Consider the following 22,599-nt stretch of genomic DNA (forward strand, 5'->3'; position numbering starts at 1 on the left):
AAATATATATATCAGAATAAATTAGGAATAAAACAAAACAATAAAGAATACAACGGTCAAGAAGTACAAATCTATACATTAGGCCTATATGGGTTTTTAAAGACTGCATTTCAGTTGATTTTTTTTTCATTTTATTCAAAAGGCACTGTTTGCAACAGCATTCTGCTTTCCCCCTCGCCCTATTCATCACTCTAGTCTAGACAGATACACGGGTCAGACGCTGGGGGGGAGGGAGAGGGAGGGTTGGGTTGGGGTGAAACCACAAAGAGCAAGTTGAAGACCCATTCGGAGGCTAACTATCCAAACAAGCGGTTTAGTCATCTTTTTGCATCTTCCAGTTCCACACAATTATGTGAGGAGTCACTTGCATACGGGGCGTGTTGCAGTCGAGTCAAAGGGCCAGGGAGCAAATCAAGAAGAAGAAGAAGAAGAAAGAAAACATACCGGCGGAAAATCACAGAACAAATCTTACTACAAATGGTAAAAGGCATTTTGGTTCCAGCAACTTCACCCTTCATACCACATGGAGCCAGCGGGGGGCGCTGTGTTATCGCTAAAACCACCCCCGCGATCACCCTCGATGAACATCAAACTGACAGCGTGCACTCCAGTCGTCACATACAGCACAAGATGTTTCTCAAACAGCAAAACTCCATTTTCGGTTACAGCTGCCTTTCACTGTTGAGGAGGGAGGGGTGGCGGGTGCGGGGGATGGGGGGGGGGGGGGGGGGGGGGGGGGGGGGGCTTTGGGGGTAAAAAAATAACAAAGAAAAAAAGAAGAAAACTATTGGGTACCACTACCAAGAGAACCCCCCCCCCCCCCCCACCCCCCCTCTTTCTCTAACAAAATCCCTGCACAGAGTCAGCACTGGTCGCTCAGAACACTGGAGTTGGATGGAAACACGGTCGGGGGGACGGGGGGGGACGGGGGGGGGGTCGGGACAGGCAGTGATGAGACTATAGGCCCTGAGGGGGGCCCGGGAGGTGGTCCGATGGGCGCGCTCAAGACACAGCAGCAGACGCGACGCAAAAAGGTTCCGAGTCAGAGCGCGGCGGCGGCGGCGGCGGCGGCGGCGGCGGCGGCGAGTCACTCGGGGGGGCGGTACTTGATGACGGACTTGCGGTCGTTGCTGTCGAGGAGCATGCTGTTGAGCACCTCCCGCACGTCCAGGGTGCCGGGGCTGCCGCAGTGGCCGTTGTGTGACGGGTCGGCGGGCGGGTGCAGGCAGGCGGGGGACGAGAAGAGGGAGGAGGGCGAGGGGGCCGAGCTGAAGAGGGAGGCCGGGGAGGGCGAGGGCGAGGACGGGCCGAGCGCGGCGGCGGTGGCGGCGGCGTGCAGCCCCCGGGCCGCGTGCGACAGGTGGGCCGCGGAGGTAGTGGAGGAGGAGGAGGAGGAGGAGGGGTGGGGGGCCATGCCGAAGGACAGCGGGTCCAAGAAGTCCAGGAAGTCGGGCTGGCTGCTGCCGCCGTCCCCCAGCAGGCCCCCCCCGCCCTCCTGCTGCTGCTGCTGCTGGAGCTGGAGCTGGTGCTGGAGCTGGTGCTGGAGCCTCGGCTGCTGGAGCTGCTGCAGCAGGGGCGACGGCTGCTGCTGCTTCTGATGCTGCTGCTGCTGCTGCTGCTGCTGCTGCGTCTGGGCGGAGAGCTGGTGGTGGAGGCCCAGCGCGTGGGGCGAGATCAGGGACTCCAGGCCAAAGTCCTCCCCGAAGGCCCCCGGGGGCCCGGCCAGGCCCAGCCCCCCCTCCGTGCTGTCGGGGGAGTGGGACGGCGAGCTCATGGTCAGGTCCAAGATGTCCTCCAGGGGGTTTTTGGAGGGAGCGCCGACGGAGGAGGAGGAGGAAGGGTTGGCCAGCAGGGCCTGGGACGCCAGGGCGTGGCTCTTCAGCGAGGGGAAGGAGGACATGAAGGGCCGCGGGGAGAACTGGGGGAAGTGGGAGCTGAGCGTGGCCATGCTGGGCAGCGCCCCCGGGCCCTTGCTGCTGCCGTTGTGGGGCCGGTGGTTCTGGGTCCGTGGCGCGATGTGACTGGGGGTCCTGTGGGCCGAGTGGCGGGCCTGGCTCTGGGCCGCCAACGCCGCCCGCTGTAAGGAGACCTGGCCCTGGACCGCCTTGGCCCTCTGGAGGGACAGCTGGGAGACGCCGTGTGGCTGGGCCCGGTGCTGCTGCTGCTGCTGCTGCTGCTGCTGCGGGCTCAGGCCCTGGAGCTTGTGGTTCAGAGCCTGGAGCTTGTGGTTCAGAGCCTGGGGCTTGGGGCCCGGGTTGGGGGCGATGGGCTGGTGGTTCCGGCCGTGGTTGGGGCCGCCGTGGTTGTGGGCGATCAGGCCGTCCAGCAGGTGGCGGCCGGCCTCCAGCCTGCGCTGCCGGTCGTCCGTCTGCTGCTGCTCCAGGAGCTGCTCCTTCTCCTTGCGCCGCTTCTTCACCTCCTCGTCCATCTGGATCAGCTCGTCCCGCACGCGCGCCACGCAGTTCTCCGGGATCTTGATGCCTGGTTGGGGGGGAACGGGAGAGGGGGGGGGGGGGGAAAGGGGTCGGGATGCTCCGAGTTAGCCAAACCAGGCGATTTTTTTTTGCGTAAACGAGCGGTCGTCGATCGTAAAACGGCCGAGAAACACTTTGAATCCGAATTTGGTTAATTTTGCCTGAGGGGTTGCGATTGGCATGACGTCACCGGTGAAGCCTTTTTAGAAAAGCTTTTGGCTAGACTGCTCTTTTAAACCTTAAGAGTTTTTATGCCGCCTCTCTGTGCCTAGGTTTAAATTTTAGTACATGCAGCCTCCCTGTCTTAGTTTTAGTTGTTTTCATGTCGTCTCTGCCCTTTGTTCTTGTGCAATGGAGCACTTTGAGAGTATTATTTTTGTGTGTGGCTCCAGTCACTGGCCTCGTCTCGGGGGTCTCGATATAGCCTGTTATATGGATTAACAGGCCCTATATTAAAGGACAACCCCCGCCTGACCCTAGCCCCCCAGAGGGCAAGAAAAAAACTCCCTTAACTATCAAGGAAGAAATCTTGGGAAGGAACCCAAAGTGGGGGGCGGTCCCTCCTTCCAGGGACGATCAGGAGTAGAATGGTAGCCATAATTGACGTGCATACATTCAAACATGCAGGCAAAACATTTTTGAATTAGTGATGGGCTGCAGGCCGGTTAACGGGAGGGAGAGTCCGGGCATTCGGTTGAGACGTGCCGGCCGTCCGGTCGCATCGACTCACCGACTTGCTTGTTGTGCTGTTTGGTTTTGAGTCGGACGATCTGCAGGATGCTGGTGCTGGTGACGTCGGCGACCGTGTCGGCCACGCGCTTCCACACGCGCAGCAGCGCGCCGCACAGCATGTGGTACTGCCGCAGACGCATGCCCTGCAGGCACTCCTGGCCCTCCTCGATCTTCTTGCACTTGCCGTTCCTGCGCAGCGGGAGGGGAGGGGGGGGGGGGGGGAAAGGAGAGAGGGTCAAATCGTCGGCTCACCTGGGAGCTTGGAACGTGGTTCCATGTGCCTGAGACGCTGCTCGAGGACTTTGTTATGTATACCCTTCTGATGCAAGAGTTGTTCACTTGTTCAGTGAGTCTTGTCACACAACTACCCCGTAAGCGTTTTCTTATCTCTCAAACTTAAAACAGTACGGGGCACCAACCCGTCAACACTACCCACCAGTTGGCGTGGCTGCACTTCTTGAAGGAGAAGGTGAACTGGTTCTCCCAGGAGTCCTGTGCCTCCTCTGGGGGCACCTGGGGAGGAGACAACGTACGGGTTACCACGGTGAACAGGTGGCTCCAAGGCAGCCTCGCACCTTATCGTTTTAATCCTGGACGGCCCCTGTGGTTCAGGGCCTTTCGGCTCCACAAGGGGGCAGCCAACACCAAGCCCTATAACCCCACCTTCTCTGTCAACCCCTCCCCCACCAATACAAAAGCCTGTGTTTTGTGGTTAATTACTAACACCGTGGGCGGATGTTAAAAAAGCGTTGGGAACATCACTTGCAATGAATGAACAAATGAAACGCTCACAAAGGAAACCACTTCACAATGCTTGAAAAAGAACATTCCAGTGCTTGAGATTTTAAAAAGCTCACCTTGCGGTATCGGGACTGCAGGTTGTCCAGACTCTCTGGGTGGTTCTGCTTGCCGATGTTGGGCTTGTAGATGATGAAATTCTTGCCCCGGCCCTGCTCAGCCAGCAGCACACATGGATGGTTTCCTCGCAGCTGTGGAGCGAAGGAGGCACGGGTGAGGAATACAGATAGGAGGAGGGCTGCCGCACACGCACACACACACACACACACACACACACACACACACACACACACACACACACACACACACACAGCCAAACCACCCGCGTGCAGATAAACCCGCTTCGCTCATTAACCCAACGCACAATGGAGACGTTTCCCCGTGGCACGGGATTCAGCAGCCAGCACCCGGGGTGCAAACAATAATAAAGAAAATCAATAGATGATAATGAATTCATATTCACAGGCGCCTAATAGGTTCACCGCCTGGATGTGTCGCATTAGCCGCAGAGCAAACAGCGTGTTTTGTTCTCTAGGGTTCAGTGCAAAACCTTATTCAAGACAAGACTAAAATGTGTGTAAACGTCAAGAAAACCGGGCAAGAAAACGAACGACCGCTAGGCTAAGCCGCGTTAAAATCCAACTCTTTGACCTCTTTGACCGCAACACAAAAGATTACATTCTCCCTGATCGGAAGGGGCAGCCCATTCTCGGAGGCAGGAACTAGCCCGAGGGGGTTCATATAATGGCGGTCCTTTAACAATGGCGTGACTCACGGCCTTGTCATGCACAGAGAGCTCACGGATGTCTTTGGGATACGTGTCGCGCTGTGCGGGGAGAGAGACCCGTTCCTCACCTTGTGGGACAGGTAGAATCCCTCCTCGGGACGGCTCAGCTTCTCGGCCTTCTCGCAGGCTTCTGACCAGGGCATGCCTCGGTCCACGCTGATCTGTGGGGCGGAGGACACGAGGGGGAACGGGTGTGAGAAGGAGCTGGTGACCAGCGGAGTCACCATCGGGTCGCGGGACCGGCGGAACAATAAACCAGAGAAGTGAGTCGACACAACAACGAAAAAAGACAAAGACAACCTTAAAAGAAAACGTGCAGGCATACATACGTACAATACAGAGGGACTTAACAAATTACCGGAGCTAAAGCAAAACCAAATCTTCATCTCTTGCACTTGCTAAACCAGTCCTGGATTTTCTGTGGCCTGTGTGCTTGCCAAGTTTAGAATGTCAAATTGTAGGTTAGCCTGCAGCAACAGCTAAAAGCCGGAGATAGCAGTAATTATCCAGCTCTAGCCTTCCATCGGTGCCTCCGTGGACTCCTCAGCCCGGGGCGAAGCGTGTACGATCACAGTCTAACCACCGGCTAAATAACATCAATCAACCCCCAAATAGAGCTCTGAGCTCGCCTGCTCCCACTGCGTTCTCCTCAAACTGTCGTCAACGCTGAGGACAGATAACGATTGGGGCAGATCTTTTACCTTTTGCAGCAAATAAAAGCTTAATGAAAAAAGGAGTCATAGTTCTTTTAACCGCCAAGGACGTTGTCTCCACTTGTCGACCCGTGAACTAAAATGCCTTAGATCAGGGGTGCCCAACCTTTTTTGACCCAAGATCTACTTTTCAAGTAGCCAACCTCCCGAGATCTACCAGCAAACCTACCTTCAAGCCGGGGGGGGGGGGGGGGGGGGTAGAGAACAATTGTTGACGGGGGGGGGGGGGGGGGGGGGGTTGTATCGTGAACCTACGGACTTCAGTGGGGGTTTCATTCCGTCTGCGCACGGCACCTTCTCAACGATAATCAATAATCTTCCTCCCACTCAGGGTGAAAATGGTAGGTCTTAGCTTGTTTCCCCTCAGCCATGCCAACGTTTAGGAGTGTGTAACTACTGTTGACGGCTTTCAACTGCTGTTAACAGCACATGCGCTACCGCGCGTATATGTCCCGCGCTAATTTAATTTCATTAAAAAAAAAATAATAATCTTTTTCTTTTTTTTTTTTTCCTTCACCCCTCGCGATCGACTTGGAATCTGTCGGCGATCTACTGGTAGACCGCGATCGACTGGTTGGGCACCCCTGCCTTAGATAATCGTTTTGTACCTGGACTACCACAACAAGGACTTCCCTACCTTGTAGAGCACGACCTGTCCATCCTGGGGGTTTCCTGCCGTGAGGAAGTTCTCCTGTTTCTCCTCGTAGATCTCGTCGTTACCCGGGGCCAGATCTGGTGAGGACACGCAGGGAAAACTCTGTTGACTGACGGAGCCACACTGTCTAATCAGAGCCACACTTGATTCATAAGGAGGACATCGCCACGGCAGGCTGCACTGATGGGTTCGGAAAGGAGCTGCAGGCATCTGTTCAGATCTTAGTTTAAAGATTTTTCCAATCATTTCGACCAATATTAACAAAAGGTGTCAGGGGGGATGGAAGGCATATTAACAGTTGCAGCTACGGCTGGGCGAGTAATCAAATTACGATCTTGATTTTGATTTTAGCGTAAAACGGCACAAAACTAATATAATCGAGTTTGACATATATATATTTTTCATGTTTCATAGAAAGTGCAAAAACAGCTTGATAGATATCTGTACATTATGTTAGATCTGAACATTTTCCTTTTGACAATTTTGTGTATTTTTTTAAGGCAAAATTTCAAAGTTCTCAGTTACTAAGTGTTTTTTGGAGAGCCATGCCGAATAAATACATCATGTTTTCAAACTCAAAAAATAATAGTTTGAATAATCGTGATTTCAACATTGACCAAAATAATCGTGATTATGATTTTCTTTCACAATCGAGCCGCCCTGGCAGCCATCATGTCTTGGACGCGTACCTAGGATCCCCATGTCGTATTTCCCCTCCTTCTTGTCCTTCTCTATTAGGTAGTCGAAGTTGTCCATGAAGTACTGGAAGAGATGGTTCTGCTTGTGGACCTCCAGGCCCAGGATGCGATTCAGGAACTTGGTGATGCTGCAGTCTGTGTGAATACAAAAAAGCCTTGTGAGAACACCGGCCCACACTGCAGTACTGAGCACTACCAATATATCCACACACACACACACCCACACACACACACACACACACACACACACACACACACACACACACACACACACACACACACACACACACACACACACACACACACACACACACACACACACTTCCAGCCCCTTACCTTTCTCTGTGTTGAGCCCGATGCGGGGCTCCCGACAGAAGATGCCGACGTCTATCATCCCAATTTTCATGTCTTGGGAAGAAGTAGAAGAAAGAGAAGGGGAGAATGAATATAAAAACACAGCCATCGTTGTTATGCTGTGTCCGTAAAGCCCGGCGGGGAAGTCTTTGTGAGGTGAAGGGGAAGGCAGCGTACCTCTGAAGAACTGGGCCTCGCCCCCAGGGTACCCCTTGGGAGGGGGTACCTTGTTCTCGATGTGACCCAGGATAGCCTTGGTGATCTTATCCAGAGCCTTGGTACCATACTGCAGGATTGGTGGGGGGGGGGGGGGATTGGGGAAGAGAGAAGAAGTCAGGGAACACGTATGAAAACAGCTCTCCAAACTTTGCTTCCACACCTGGGTGGTCCTCTTCGTTGTTATTCCCAGCCGACTGTCGGCTGATGGGATCTCTTCAGCCGTCGCCTATCCACCCGCCTGAACTCAGTGGTGCGTGCGTTGACACAAGGTCTTTTGGAAACACACAGTGTCGAGGGCAGCGGAGGGTCTGCTGTCATCAGCGTGGAATGTCTAGGACTCAGTCTAGTGAATGTCTAGTGTTTTCATCAGGGGGGCGTGGTTCGAATGAAGCACAGGACGTGATGTGGTGCAGAACGCACTTTAAAAGCCCTGTTGATATCAACGTCTGGCAACGGCATCGCCTCTCCGAATGTGACCGCTGGTTACGTCACTTTATTGTTGTTATTGTTAGAGATGTTCCGATACCATTTTTTTCCTTCCCGATGCCGATTCCGATTCCTGAAATTGAGTATCTGCCGATACCGAGCATAAACCGATACAGCATCTAGCCTTGTCAGTACTTGTTCTTATTGAAGGGTTCTCTTAAGATGACACTGATGTAAAGTCGTTTCACTTACAATTCTTTCCAAACCAAAAAAACGATCACAGCGTAACGCTGCACGTGGTTGTGATGTTCTTTGCGTGCGTAGTAAATGAGCTAGCCACGGGAACGCATCTTAGGCAGTATCGGTGGAATTTCCGATTCTGGTGTCGGAACAACTCTGGATATTGTGTTGTTGGTTAAGGTGCCTCAGTCAGGTGAACTCTAGCTCCGCCCTCCTGGTCAACAAACGGTGCACGGTGTTATGATGGCCGACTCGGCCGGATGGGCTACCTTGTTCTCAAAGTTGTACTTGCTGAGGTCCCTGGACTCGGTGGCTCTCCGGTCTCCGTGCGTCAGAGCGCCCTGCACAGGGAGACAAGAGGAGACAGTGTTATTATTAAAGGTTATCGACTCGCCCTGCCTTCAGAGTGCTCCTCAGCCGCCCGTCGTATTCTTCGACTCTCTTAATTAAGTGGCGAGCGTGTCCACGCATGCACGCGATCCCGAGGCACTCCCAAACCCGGATGTGACGATGAATTAGGATTAGCTTGGTGCTGATTTCTGACGGCACAGTTTCATGAGATCTAATTCTGGTTCCTGTTTCCAGTCGTGCTTATCCTGTGACCTTTCCTTGACCTTTAAGACAACCTTTGGAGTGGGTCATGAGACAGGTGTGTGTGTGTGTGTGTGTTTGTGTGGATATGCAACAATGAGTGAGTGAGTGAGTGAGTGAGTGAGTGAGTGAAAGAGTGCGTGCGTGCGGCGCGTGAGTGGAGTGTTTATATACACAAGATGCCGGCACTTCTCCCATTGTGCAATGAATGAAGTCACCAAAACAATAGGGTGCCTCAGACAGGTATGACATCATCGCTCGCCTAGGAGGCTAGGGATGGGGCTCGGGATGTGGCAGGCGCTAATCCTGTTTTTGATGAGACGGTCTGAGACTCCATGCTGTGTCTGGACCTCGTTAACACGTCCCCTTCTCCATCAGAGAGCACAGATAGGAAGTAGACCTGTGTTCATTTATGAATCGTTACGTTTAAGGCTGAAGATCCGATGATCGTCCTTTCAAAGTACTCCCACAAACCATGACCATATATGACAGCGAGGGAGGGAGGGAGACAGACAGACGGACAGACAGAGACAGACAGACAGGTAAACTAGGAAATCAGATTGCCTTCAGAAAATCCACAATGGGCGTACAACTGGCAGCAGCCATTTCAATTCAACTCATCCCTCTGGAGTCAGCTCTTTGTTCAGGGGGGCGGATGTGTGGGAGAAACCCCGCGACGGCCCGAGGTTTGAGCCGCGGTGGGAGAGCTGGCCTCAGACCTCAGGTGAACTGGCATGGGAGGTGGCTCCCGGCGGGCACAGGAAGGACAGCGGTGGGATGGCGAGGGGGGGGAGGGGGGGGAGGGCAGGGAGGGCAGGGCCAGGACAAAGGGGAGTCTTTCACAACGGCTGACTCAGGGAACATGCCGTGCAGATGGCCAACCGTCCAACAAAAAGGGGCTGGTCGCCTGGCTTCTGGGTTTTGCGTCACAGTGACTCATGGGGAAGCAGTGCATGATGGGAGGGGCATGTTTCCCGGGAGATGGAAGTGGATGACAATAGGATCAAGGGTGGATGACATTTGTTTTTTGATTCATTACAACAAAACAAATAAATCGACTGAATCAAACCCGATCTCACGAATAGCGCTGTGTCTTCGCCCAGCGCAATTCGTCACACACGTGAGTGATCGGGACCCCCCCCCCCCCCAGGCCCGTGCACACCGTACACATACCAGGCTCTCCAATCGCTTGGCCACGATGGAGGCGAACCGCCTCTCGCCCCCCAGCTCCGAGATGAGGAAGATGTACTCCGGCGCCGTCACCTGATTGGACCGGTGAGTGCGACCTGCGGAAGGAGAGATCGACCGGAGAGGCCGACGTTACAGAAACTTTGTAAATAAAGGGGAAGGCGATATTCCATTCAAAGAGTCGGCGACTGCCATTGAGCTGCATGGCTGATTCAGTGGCGATCCGCTGAATGAGTGCGAGGACGCCGGGATCAATAGTAAGGCGGGGAGGCGGGCACGCTCTAAGGGATGAACATCAGGGCACTATATCCAATGACGGGACTCTGCCTTCTGGGAATAGGTTGTGTGTGTGTGTGTGTGTGTGTGTGTGTGTGTGTGTGTGTGTGTGTGTGTGTGTGTGTGTGTGTGTTGGGAGATCACCAGCAGGAGTGTTTACATGTCTAACAAGAGGCTATTCCTGGCCCTATTCTCAACCTCACCGCACTGTAAACACAACGAGAGACATCAGCGCTGAACGGAGCCAACAACCAGCCCCTGCGATGTGTGTGTGTATGTGCGTGTGTGTGTGTCTCTCTTTATATGTGTGTGTGTGTGTCTCTCGATGTGTGTGTGTGCGCGCCGTGGCTTCACATTGCATCGCACCATCCCGCTTCCAGCAGGAAATGCCGCTGACGAGGGAATTAGCGGGGCAGTTATCTAATTACTGCAAACAATTAATTTCTCCAACCTGTAAGTAAGTGTGCGCGCATAAATGTACCGTTTAACGTGGCTGGCTGCGGTATCGGAAAACCAATATTAACAGAGCGCTCGCTGCCAATGGTGATAGAGCCGGGTCCATCTTAATTAACTCCATCGTTATGGGCTCCATGCTGTGTCTCCTCGAATGTAAGCTTTTGATTATATGGAACCAGGAGGCTAAAACGGGAGCACGACCCGCCATTGATTCCGGTAAATGGTAACTACACACGGCCGTTATTGTTAACGGTAACTACACACGGCCGTTATTGTTTCCTGGAAGACGAGTCCCCGGCGACCACGGCGAGCGAACCGCAGTCGATTGTTGTGGACGATGAAATTCCACCGTTCGACCGCTTTTTTGCCGTCGGGGCAAAAAAACCTTGTCCACCTCAAGTGGTTCCCCGGCTGTCGACGGGGGCTGGACGGGGTGCGTCTTGCCCCCCCCCCCCCCCCCCCCCCCCCCCGCCCACGGTGCACCCCCACCTGAAGGCTTCGTGTCCAACTCAATAGCCAGGGAGGCAGGTGTGTGTCAGTAGATGTTTGGTTCGGTAGATGTTTGGTTCGGTAGATGTGTGGGTGTAGTTAGGTGTGTGTGTGTGTGTGTGTGTGTGTGTGTGTGTGTGTGTGTGTGTGTGTGTGTGTGTGTGTGTGTGTGTGTGTGTGTGTGTGTGTGTGTGTGTGTGTGTAGGTAGCTCTGTGTGAGTTATAGATGTGTACGTGTGTACGCAATGTGTGTCCGTCTCTCTCCCCCCGGACTCACCGAACTGCTGGATGGCGCGGTCGGCGCTCCAGGGCAGCTCCAGTGTCATGTGGACTCTCCGGCGCTGGTTCCTCACGCGCTTGTCGGCCTGCAGCGAGATGCCCGAGCTGGCCGCCTCCGAGATGATGGCCACCAGCTGGGGTGGAGAGAGAGGGGGGGGGGGGGGTGTAGGTGGTCAGAGAGGGAAGTGGCCCTGATGCTGCAGAGGAAGTGTCCGTTCTTGGGCAGTTATATATAAATGGAACAGACTTCATTTGACGCCATTTCAACCCAAACGAATTGCGGTCGGCTTTCTTCCACATAATCACGTCGGGCAAAAAATGAAAACCGAGAGCCGTTTTTCTCGCTTATTCAAATGTCTTCGTCAATTGCGGTAGACATGTGCCACGTGTTGGGCAGTATCATTTCTCTTCCTGATAACGACACTTCCTCATAGCAAAGCATCTCAATGAATAGAGTGCGGTCATGGGAAAACACCGGCAGCCATTTACCAAACATCTTCCATGAGCCAATGTGAGTTCATGATTCCTACAGGGAAACGTTCACGTCGTGACCACCAACAACAAACGATACAAAAGTGAAGGGAGAGACCATCGTGGAGAGTTAAGGCAATAGCCGCAGGCATGGGCGGTAGAGGCCAAGTTAATGTGCTAAAGGAATGGACACAACAAAGTCGTTGTGGAGCAGTGGAGGAGATTGGCATGTCCTCAGTATCACACTTGATGGCTACTGTGGCCATGCGAATGCTAACTAACTCGACACCTGTCACTGGAAAGAGGAAGCGATCCGTCTCTTAGGTGCGAGGAGAACGTACGGGAATACATTTTCAATGAAGAAGTGAAATCCGATTTATGGTCACGTCATTCATATTCATCATTCTCCCGGGGCCGACGCGCGTGTCATGCGGTGGGGACCCCCGTGGGTGTCTGACCTTCTCTGCGTTCATGAAGCGGTCCTTCTCCTTGACGTTGATGTGGTCGATGCTGTTGCCCTGTTCCGCCCGCGACTCGTAGCGCACCGAGCCGTCGGCGCGCCGCACCACGCGCCCTTTGCGCCCCGTCATCTGCAGGGACGGGGAAAACACCACGGTCATGCATGTGTACGTGGTCCGAGGAGGACATCCGCAAAGGAGCGGTCGCGGCTACACCTGCGATCTACTGAGGGGTTCGCTGCCGGCAGGGAAGGTCTTATTGGGGGTCTCTTTGGAGAAAAGCTTCTGCTTTACCATAACACAAGCTTTTCATCTACATCCTATTGTAAAGCTAATCCCCTGTAACGATGGCAACCGTCGACCTCCCTTCCCCCGTACCTCAGACACTTTCTCCGGGCCGCCAAACTTGTCGATGAGCTCGTCCAGGGTGTTCAGAGGTAGTTCCTTCCCCAGCGCTGAGATCTTGTTGAGCAGGCCCTGCTTCATGTCTTCTATCCTGGCTGCGGAGACACGGGAGGGAGAAGGCGTGCGATGAAACGCGACCCCTTGGCACAACGCCGGGCAGAGCGCGCGGTCACGGAAGGCCAAGCGGGGGGGGCCGCCGCCGCGGGGGGGTTAAGGTGTCAGCTCGAGACTGACATGCGAGTCCATCCGTCTAGACGCGTCTAGACAACAAACCCCTTTTATTTTTAGCGGCTATCACAACCCAGACTGATCGTAGCGTCGCTCCGGGGGCTCGTCCCGAGTCGAGACCGCTTAACGTCAGGACAAACAAACGGGACGTTGAGTGCTCTCGAACCTGCGGTGTAGCTCGTGTGGTTGACGAAGATGACGTCGTCGTTGTCCAGCAGGGAGTCGGGCGAGGAGTTGGAGTCCGTGTCCATGCCGTCCGAGTCACTGCTGCTGTCGTCGCTGATGTTGATCACGCCGCCGCTGTCCACCGTGTGCTTCGACTGCTTGGGCTGCCGGCCCCGAGGCTTGCCTGGGCGGAGACACACATAAACGTACGTCAGGACATAAACAACAACAATCACGACGACGGGTTAAACTTGGGGCAGCACCCAGTGTTGCCAGATTGGGCCAGATGTGTTTACAAATCAATTGTTCAGATTGGTTGGGGAATCTGGTCTAATCTGGCAACACTGGCTGCAACTGGTGGAAATACAGACTTACATCAGGACATAATCATCGACAACAACAACCGAAGGGCCAACTATGGCTGCTCCCAGTGCTGCCAGATTGGGCCAGATGTGTTTTCAAATCAATTTGTTCATTAGAAAGTAAAATACTGGTTGCAACGCTGCTTGCGCAACTTTGGAAATTAAGCAATTTCCAAAGTGTTTCAGTTCCACACAGCACCCTTACGATCCACTGAAATGAGGAAACCAGCGCACGATAACACACACGCACATGAAGATTCGGTTATTATCCGAGTTTGCGTCCTAAAGTTGCGGGGGGGAAGAGATGGCCTTACGTTTGCACTTACGTTTCCTTTTAGTGCCGGGCGCCTTCTCCCTCCTCTGCTTCTCCGACGGAAAATGTTTGAGGACGAGCGAGTAAAACACCCCCCTAAAAGTACAACATTGAGAAGAAGAATAAAACAGGGGCAGATCAATGAGAAATTGGGTCTACATACGGGAGGTGATGCTCTCCTCAGTATCTCTACACACAGCGGGGGTCTCCTGGCCGACACGGCGGTCCGGGCAGGGGGTCTCAAAGAGCAGCGAGCTCCAGTGCTTAGTGTGTGTGTGTGTGTGACCAAAGTGTAAGTATATTCAAGTGGCGATTCTTTTTTTAAAAAGACACTCCGACACTTAAGAATGAAAATGAAACTAGTAAAAGTACATATTTAAAATATAAGATGAACACGTTCAGCGGGTTTAGAATAGCAGTGCCTCGAATAGTTTCGGCCAATATATTCTATCCATAGATTGCGTTACTAGTCTTAAAAAGATTGCAATCAGACAACACTCAAACCATAGTGGTTACTGTGTAGACGCATGTAATTGTGCCTGTGTGACAAAGCAAACACTCGCTATGGTCTTGGGCGCTGTTTGTTTGCTGAGAGTGAGTTTATTTGATAGCAGGATGTTCCCTGACTAGTTTTCTTGGGAATCGCTGAGAATGATTCACCTGACCGCCATGGGATTTGCGAGCGAGAAATGATAGTTGCCAGATAGTGACCAGATATTCACCCAGTAAAAACAGGATGGAGTCAATGCCTTGCTCAATGGAGGGCAGTTATATATGAGACATTACCCACAATAGAAGGTTCCCAAGGATGTGACACACACACACACACACACAGAAGAGAGACCCAGAGAGAGTAACACATAGACAAACAGACAGACGGGCATATAGGAGGACACACAGACACACACACACACACACACACTCACTCTGCAGCAGAGACGAATCGGTCGAGCTGGCCGTCGTTCTCGTCCAGCACCTCTCTGGTGCGGGCCTCCCCGGTGGACTGCAGGCCGATGACGATGCACTGTGGAGGGGGGGGGGGGGGCAGGCAGCACAACGGGTCAACACACACACACACGCACACACACACACACCCACCCACCACGGAGCAGCTAAAACAAGCCTTTCGATCCCATTGACGGTCAATACTTAATAACCGAGGATACGACTGGGCTGCTGGGTTCTAACATCAATATCAATATATAGAGGATGTCTAAATGTATTCTAAACATATTTATACACGGTTTATTCAACCTTACTCGATTAGGACTGGAGCAAACAGAGAGACAGAGAGAAAGAGAGAGAGAGAGAGAGAGACAGAGACAGAGACACAGAGAGAGAGACAGAGAAAGAGAGAGAGACAGAGACACAGAGAGAGAGAAACAGAGATAGAGAGAGATAGAGAGAGAGAAAAAGAGACAGAGAGAGAGACACAGAGAGAGAGAGAGAGAGAGAGAGAGACAGAGAGACAGAGAGACACAGACAGACAGTCACATAGAGAGAGATGTGACCTGAATACCTGACTGCTCTGCCTCCTCCCCAAAGAGCGAACTAGTGGAGGGAAACTTTCTCAAGGTTGCACTGACCTTCCCAGCCTCCAGCTCCCTCTTGGCCAGCTCCACCAGGCAGCGCACCTTGGCCGCGATGCAGAGGTACTTGAAGAAGCGCTGGTGAGACGACCAGAACTGGCCCCACAGAGACTTCCTGCTCACCAGCCCCAGCTCGTCCGCCGCCCGCATGAAGATCTGCAGCGCCTCGGCCCACTAGGGACAGCAGGGGGAGAGGGTTAGGACGGACACACACACACACACACACACACACACACACACACACAATAGCAGTAGCATGCATACCAATGCAAAAAGCTGAAGGCAACCTCACAAGCACAGACAAACTAACACACACACACACACACACACACACAGACAGAAGAGAGACAGAGAGACCCACAGAGTCAGACATAGACAGATGGACAGAAAGGAGTAGGGAAACGCACACACACGCACACACACACACACACACACACACACACACACACACACACACACACACACACACACACACCACACACACACACACACACACACACACACACACACACACACACACACCATCCACAGCGCAGAACAAACCCACAAACGGACAGACAGACAGGCAGACAGACAGACGCGCAGCTCAAAGCTTGTTTGTAGGAGTCTCACCAGTCTGGCGGCCTTGTTGTAGACCTGTTTGAAGTCGTTGTCCAGCCCAATCTCCTCGATGCGGAACGACACACCTGAGAAACTCAGCTGCCTGGCGATGTACATGCCACTCACTTTCATATCCATGGCAACGATCTCCATGGCCCCCACACCCCTGTACAGACACAACAAATATTACATTTCTGGATTAACTGTACCTAGGTCCTGTAGCCGTCACACCCGACACACCATAACAGAGACATGTTGGTGAGACCGCCCGACATACCTCTTCTCGATGGCGTGCAGGAAGTCATCGAAGGTCTTGAAGGGCGTGCCCTCGCCCCAGATGCCCAGGCGGCTCATGTAGATCATGTTCTTTGGCTCTGAGGCGCCTGGGGCAGACAACAGACATTTGTTTTGGTGAGAGAGCAAAACCAACGGACGCAACCGTTTCCACACCAGATCATGTGTTTCTCATCTCCGGTGTGTGTGTTTCTCATCTCCTGTTGTGTGTGTGTGTGTGTCTCAGTGTGCTTCTCTGTGCGTGTGTGGCTTCTCTGTGCGTCTGTGTGTGTGCTTCTCTGTGTGTCTGTGTGTGTGCTTCTTTGTTTGTGTGTCTGTGTGTGCGTCTGTGTGTGTGCGTGCGTGTGTGTGGGTGTTCACGGGTGTGTACGTGTGTGCATGTGCATTGTGCGTGTATGTCTCTCTGTGTGCTTGTGTATCTCAGTGTTGGTGGCTGTGTGTGTATGTGTGTGTCTGTGTGTGTCTGTGTGTGTGCCCACCGGTGGCGCTGGCGTAGACCACGCGGGCGCGGGGCAGCTTGTTCTGCAGGTCCAGCACGGCCTTGCCCATCTTGGTGGACGTGGCGTTCTTGGCTTTGTGGCACTCGTCGAAAATAATCTGCAGCGGGGGGGGTTGTGAGGTCAAGGAGAAACAGCGGCAGCGACGTGGCTCGGGGGGGAGACGATCCTGGTCGACACGGAACCCTTCCAAGTGTGTGGCGCCATCCTATTTTAAAAAGGCCACCAGCGCTTATAGGCCAATCTCAACATGTTGCTCAATCAAATGTTTTTCTCCCCGTCTCTGTTCTCCCAAGAGAAGTTTTTCACATGGATTGTAACACAGTAAAAGTCTATTTACGGTCCGTGCAGTAAAAGGGTCGGAACGGAGTCTGAACACCTCGGTTAAGCCTTGGCGTTGTCGTGTCGAAGAGTCGGCCCACCGGGTGTGCCTAAGCCCTTCGAGGGAGTGTTGTTGTGCTGTTAATCGATGTGTACAATTAATGATTGCCATGTTTCCCCGGTAGACTCGTTCATTGAGACCATGAAAAGGATACGACGCCATCAAAGTCCGCCTTGCACCAGTCCAGGATCTGTTTGATTCTGGTCCGGTGCTGTCCCCCAGCCTGGCTCTCTCCAATCAGCGCCGAGTAGGTCGCAAACAAGACTCCCTCTGAGGTAGCTGTGTCTCCATACTTTATCTGCCATCGGAGAAAACCACACGATGAGCTTCAACTACACTCATAACCGCAGACAGAATGCACTTGTTACAGGAGCAGGAAATCAAATGACTAGACAATGCAACATTAATGAAATGAACGATCAGTAAAACATGAACAAGAACAAACTAAACTTAAAAAGACATTTGTAATAAAACAAATATTGCGAAATACGAATTACCGGTACTAAACGACTTGTTTTTGATGCCTGCCATGAAAATAGACAAAAGCAGGGCGTTTCATTTCCCTATTCTGCACCCGTTTCCTTTCATACAGACCTTGTTTAAGGCGTGCACAGGAATATGGGCAGAATCTATGTCTTTGAGATCTCTCTCTGCGTCGAATCGCAGGTCGTTGGATATGCTGAACCTGAGGGTGGAAAAAGAGAGATGAAGAAAGAGAGAGAGAGGGGGGGGGGGGGGGGGACAAGGTCAGCGCCGTACACCACTTCTCTTTGTGCCACAACCAGTTTTTGATCTTCGTTTCCAAAACATACCCAGGGGAATCCAAAAAGCAACCATTTCATGATCACATAGAAGGCAGCGTGAATGGAAATGGGGAGTATAATTTCCATTGCTTTGTTGAAAGCACGTTTTTAATCTTGAGCAGTTTTTCTTATCAATCTCTACTTATTTATTTTTCTATTTGGATTACATTTTCTTCCTATCTACATTCCAGAGAACAGACCTTTGCAATAAAAGCAGTCGCTGACTAAACTGTACAGTCAGCCGACACATAAACACTAACATAAACTGCTAGTATACATTCATGGGTTTTTGTGGATGTGGATATAGATGTGTGTGTATAAATATATATATATCGAGAGAGATAATTTTTTAATAATAAAGATATTTTTATGAGCTGACCTTCTGTCACTTGTTACAATAATGATTCACACCCTTGAAAATAAACTCTAGAAATGAAGTCGGTAAAACAGATTATTTCTCTGGCGGAGAAATGCCCGGTCGCCAGGGCTCTAACGGGAGCCTCTCCAGCAGAGCGGCCTCAGCCTCACCATAGGGACTTCTTGCGTCCCTTCAGGAAGTTCTCCAGGATGATGCCGGCCACCGTGCGCCCCTTCCCCACGCCGGCCCCGTCCCCGATCAGGAAGCCAGCGCGCTGGTTGTTCTGCAGGATCACCTCGTGTTGCTGCACACAGCGGGCACAGAACGGTAGGGTGAGGGGGGAGGAGAGAACGTGAGGGTGAGGGGGGGGAGGAAAGAACGTGAGGGTGAGGGGGAAAGGAGAGAACGTGAGGGTGAGGGGGGGAGGAGAGAACGATAGGGTCTCTCTCTCTCAGTCTCTCTCCGTCTGTCTGTCTGTGTTCACATTCACACCCATCAGGACAGACAGCCGTTTCATATGGATGAATGATTCCGTGTCGTGTTTGGAACATTTTGAAAGATATGCAGGATGTGCATGAATGAGTAAAGTATAGTATCCATTATTCCATTACAACTGAATTGTATTTAGTTAATGATAATGGACAACAAATGCCTTTGTTGCCTTCTCATATTAATCTCTCTGCGCTCAGGTGGCAGTGATGAGATGACTAAGGATGCCGACTGTGATTGACATATTTAATAACAACACCTGTAGTAACCTTTGTGTTAGTGGGTACGAGCCGAGTGTCTGTGTATGTTTATGCGTGCATCCGCTAGGCGTGCATTTGTGCACTTTTTGTGTGTGAGCGCACGTGTGTGCATGTGTTTGCGTGCGTATTAATGTGACAACCCTGTGTGCCTGTGTGTGTGTCTGCACGTTATTGTGAGCACTCCTGTGTGTCTGTGTGTGTTATTGTAAGCACTCCTGTGTGCCTGTGTGCGTGCGTGCGTGTTTGTGTGCGTTAACGTGAGCACTTGTGTGTGTGTGTGTGTGCCTGTGCGCGCGTGTGCGTGTGCGTGCGTGTGCGCGCGCGTACTGTGTGTGCGTGTGTGTGCGTACCTGGCAGGCGTAGATGATGGCCTCCAGCTGCAGGGCGGACAGCATGCCACTGTTGATGGTGGACTGGTGGATGGCCAGGGTGTAGGTGATATCGGGCGGGGGGACGCTGGACAGCGTGTTTGTCTCCACCACGATGTCTGGATGAGAGATCCCTATCGTGGCTGTGGAGGGGGGACGACGACACGTAGAGGGCTCAAGTCTCAGGCAAGAGATTTAGGCCCAATCCCATTTCTACCCCTTACCCCTTCCCCCTCCCCCTTGTTATGAAGGGGTAGAAATGGGATTAGGCCTTTCTACCCCTTACCCCTTTCCCCTCCCCCCTTGCTTTGAAGGGGTAAGGGAAAGTGGTAAGGGGTAGAAATGGGATTGGGCCTTAAGATAATGTTCAATTAAGTTAAAAATAGAATCTATATCTTTTTTAATAAATCCTTTGTAGAGTATGAAGCTCATTAATAATAGGATACTTGAAAAATATATCTGTACATTGCTTTGGATAAAGACCAAATGATAACTAGTAAGAATTTAGATTTGTTACCGTGGAATTAAACAAGTTACCCAATTAAACTACGGCTGTACAGACATTGAGTTTTCCTTCAGGGCGAGCAGGAGTTGCGGTTCGGTCTAAGTGCATGTTTGCCTACATTTCGAAGGCTTGTAGTCGGCGTAGGTGTCGACATGCCCAAGCTCCTCGGCCTCCTCTTCCTCGGCCTCCTCCTCTTCCTCCGGCGCAGACTCTGTTCTCTGAGCCTACCGGGACAGCGGACACATGGGAAATGTAGTTTATTGTGGACAACAACATGCAGTCTACTGGTGGCGGTGGAGTTGGTTTTTAGTGGTCAGTGCGCAGGAGGAGGAAAGGGTTAGGAAAGCAGGACAGATGTGAGACGGGCACATCTGGAGGGAAACGGACAAGGGACATTAAAACCGGTTCAGGCATTGAGTTGCAAAGGACCTATGTTTAAGAGCTGGGCGATAACGAGGAATTAATCCTTATATTTAATTCATACGATCATGGAAACATAATATTATCTCTTAAATACATCTCTTGCATTATGAGAAAGGCCTGGTCTTATCTTCTCATTATTATGGATTTACACTCCAAAAATGGATACGACAGAAACATAATTTCCTGTTAACTTGGCTCAGTTAATTCTGCTCCGTTAATTGCTCAGTGAGTTATCGCCCAGCCCCAAGCTACTTAAAAGTGATGCATAAATTCGGTTAGTTGTTGAATCAAAATGAAGCCAGACAGACATTGCGCCTGGAAACGAAACCTAATTGTTAGTAATAGGCTAACAAAAATGAGATTACGTCTATCCAAAAGCATACCAGGTGCTATTCAAATGAATAATCTTAAGGGTCCATTTTGACAAGAGGAAATGTTTGCTCACATTGCATTTGCTCGTTTCATAAAACAGAACACATGCCCTTAGAAGCAGGCCTAAGGTTACCAAATAATCACACACTCCATTTCCCACTGTGTCAGAATGTGGCCCATGAGTCACATCACACACACGTCATTTTTATACTTCCTATCCCAAAACGAGTTAAATTCACACCAGAAATGCAGAACAGAGATCATCGGGAAAAAAAGGCAATTAGTGAAGCACAGATCTTGAAAGGGCGCCCTTATGGTGTGGTCCACCTCGGCAAGAGGCTGTGTGTCTACCTGGAATCCTCCCAGAGGCGGAGTGCTGATAATGGCAGTTATATCATCCAAACTGGCCAAACCCTGAAACCTGTTCAGCTGCAAACAAAAGCCACAAAATAAATAAACCCCCAAAAATATCAAATCTAAAAGAACAAGTAATCGAAAATCAACAAATGAATGAAAAACCCTTGCAATGAGTCATGGTGTCTTTAAGTGTGCATTGGGCTTGTGTGTGTGCGTGTGCGTGTGCGTGTGTCTGTGTCTGTGTGTGTGTGTGTGTGTGTGGAGAGAGAGTTTTTATTTAGGCCTGTATGACTGAGCAGTACTCTACTTAATGCAATTTATTGTCGGGCAGTAAAAAGCAAACAACAACATTAAAGGTTGGTAGGTAGATATAGCCTGCACTATCTGGGCCAAACATGATGGATGGAATGAGAAGAGGGTGCAAAACAAAACATCAGAATAAGCCTTTAAAGAGCAACGGAATTTTTTTCCCGTTGCTCTATTATTATTTTTTTTCAACACCTATTTTATCAGAACTACTTGCAAAGTCTATTCAAATTCAACACGACCATTCAACCTAACATGGTCTGTGCAAAGCCACAAGTGACAGCATTATTGATCAAACGGAAACTGAACTAAGCAAACAGTAAATAGTGGGAACGACTCTATAGTTCACTGATTGTCAAATGGCATACGACACACATAGCCATAAACCTGTTAAACTCACGTGGACAGAGCTCTCCACCTTGTACAGGAGTCTAAACCTGATAACCAAACATACGTAGATAGGAAACTACACTAGGCCAATGGAAACGATTAAATCAACGGCTTTCACCGAACATGCCGTTGATGCATCGTCAGTTTGACTGCTACTGAATAAAATCCAATTGTGTTTCGGTGAAAGCATCTGATAGATGATGTGGAGGAGGGGGGTTGTCTTGGCTCCAACCCATTGTGTTTTTTGCGTTTTTTCCAGTATGTGTAGTGAAGAGATTTAATGTGATTCTCCAAGACCTGATCTTTCTGCACAACAGGAATTGCTAGCTAGCTAGTCCAATTCTGTGTAGTAAAAACTGCCTTATTATGTTATCCTTGAGACGTTCATAGTTTAAATACCTCCTTAAACAGCACGGTTGTATTAAGTTGGTTTTGCACTCCAAGGGGCTCTTGTCAAGCGAGTCGAGCCAGTATAAGCGCAGTATAGTTGAGTGTAATTTGAAGAAAGGGGGTTGTAAGTGACTAGGGACTCCATTTATTGGACAATGACAGGTTCACTGACAAATAATGGAATGTTTTAATGTCCGGCTGTAGTTGTAAAGATGTTTGTCGTTCTAATACCCAAATAAATAAACGCAAGCTGTACAAACTGGGGGTGTCTATCTGTGTGAGTTTAAGATAGCCAGACAAACTGACAAACAGAGACAGGGAGATCAGTGATCACTGCATGACGGCAACACTAGTGTTGACATTCTTTGTAATGTATCCATGCCTCACTGTGTGTGTGTGTTGTGTGTGTGGTGTTGTGTGTGGTGGTGTGTGTGTTTGC

At 51.2% G+C, this 22,599-nt stretch overlaps 1 protein-coding gene across 1 annotated transcript; it reads right to left on the reverse strand.

The window, feature by feature from the left end:
* Nucleotides 1-1,087: 1,087 nt before the first annotated feature.
* Nucleotides 1,088-21,245, reverse strand: si:ch73-63e15.2 (protein strawberry notch homolog 2; the record flags this gene model as incomplete). The annotated part of the gene is made up of 27 exons (XM_056603301.1): nucleotides 1,088-2,481; nucleotides 3,205-3,395; nucleotides 3,643-3,719; nucleotides 4,064-4,195; nucleotides 4,860-4,952; nucleotides 6,142-6,236; nucleotides 6,849-6,992; nucleotides 7,194-7,265; nucleotides 7,389-7,497; nucleotides 8,366-8,437; nucleotides 9,861-9,973; nucleotides 11,374-11,509; nucleotides 12,305-12,436; nucleotides 12,683-12,804; nucleotides 13,104-13,286; nucleotides 13,791-13,873; nucleotides 14,704-14,801; nucleotides 15,364-15,540; nucleotides 15,979-16,132; nucleotides 16,244-16,349; nucleotides 16,740-16,857; nucleotides 17,294-17,437; nucleotides 17,734-17,824; nucleotides 18,471-18,604; nucleotides 19,400-19,560; nucleotides 20,041-20,146; nucleotides 21,069-21,245. Coding segments are annotated over 27 exons (4,614 nt in total), but the record flags the coding sequence as incomplete, so codon positions are not given.
* Nucleotides 21,246-22,599: the final 1,354 nt, after the last annotated feature.

Source organism: Gadus chalcogrammus, chromosome 12 (genome assembly GCF_026213295.1).
Source record: "Gadus chalcogrammus isolate NIFS_2021 chromosome 12, NIFS_Gcha_1.0, whole genome shotgun sequence".
NCBI classification, from domain to species: Eukaryota; Metazoa; Chordata; class Actinopteri; order Gadiformes; family Gadidae; genus Gadus; species Gadus chalcogrammus.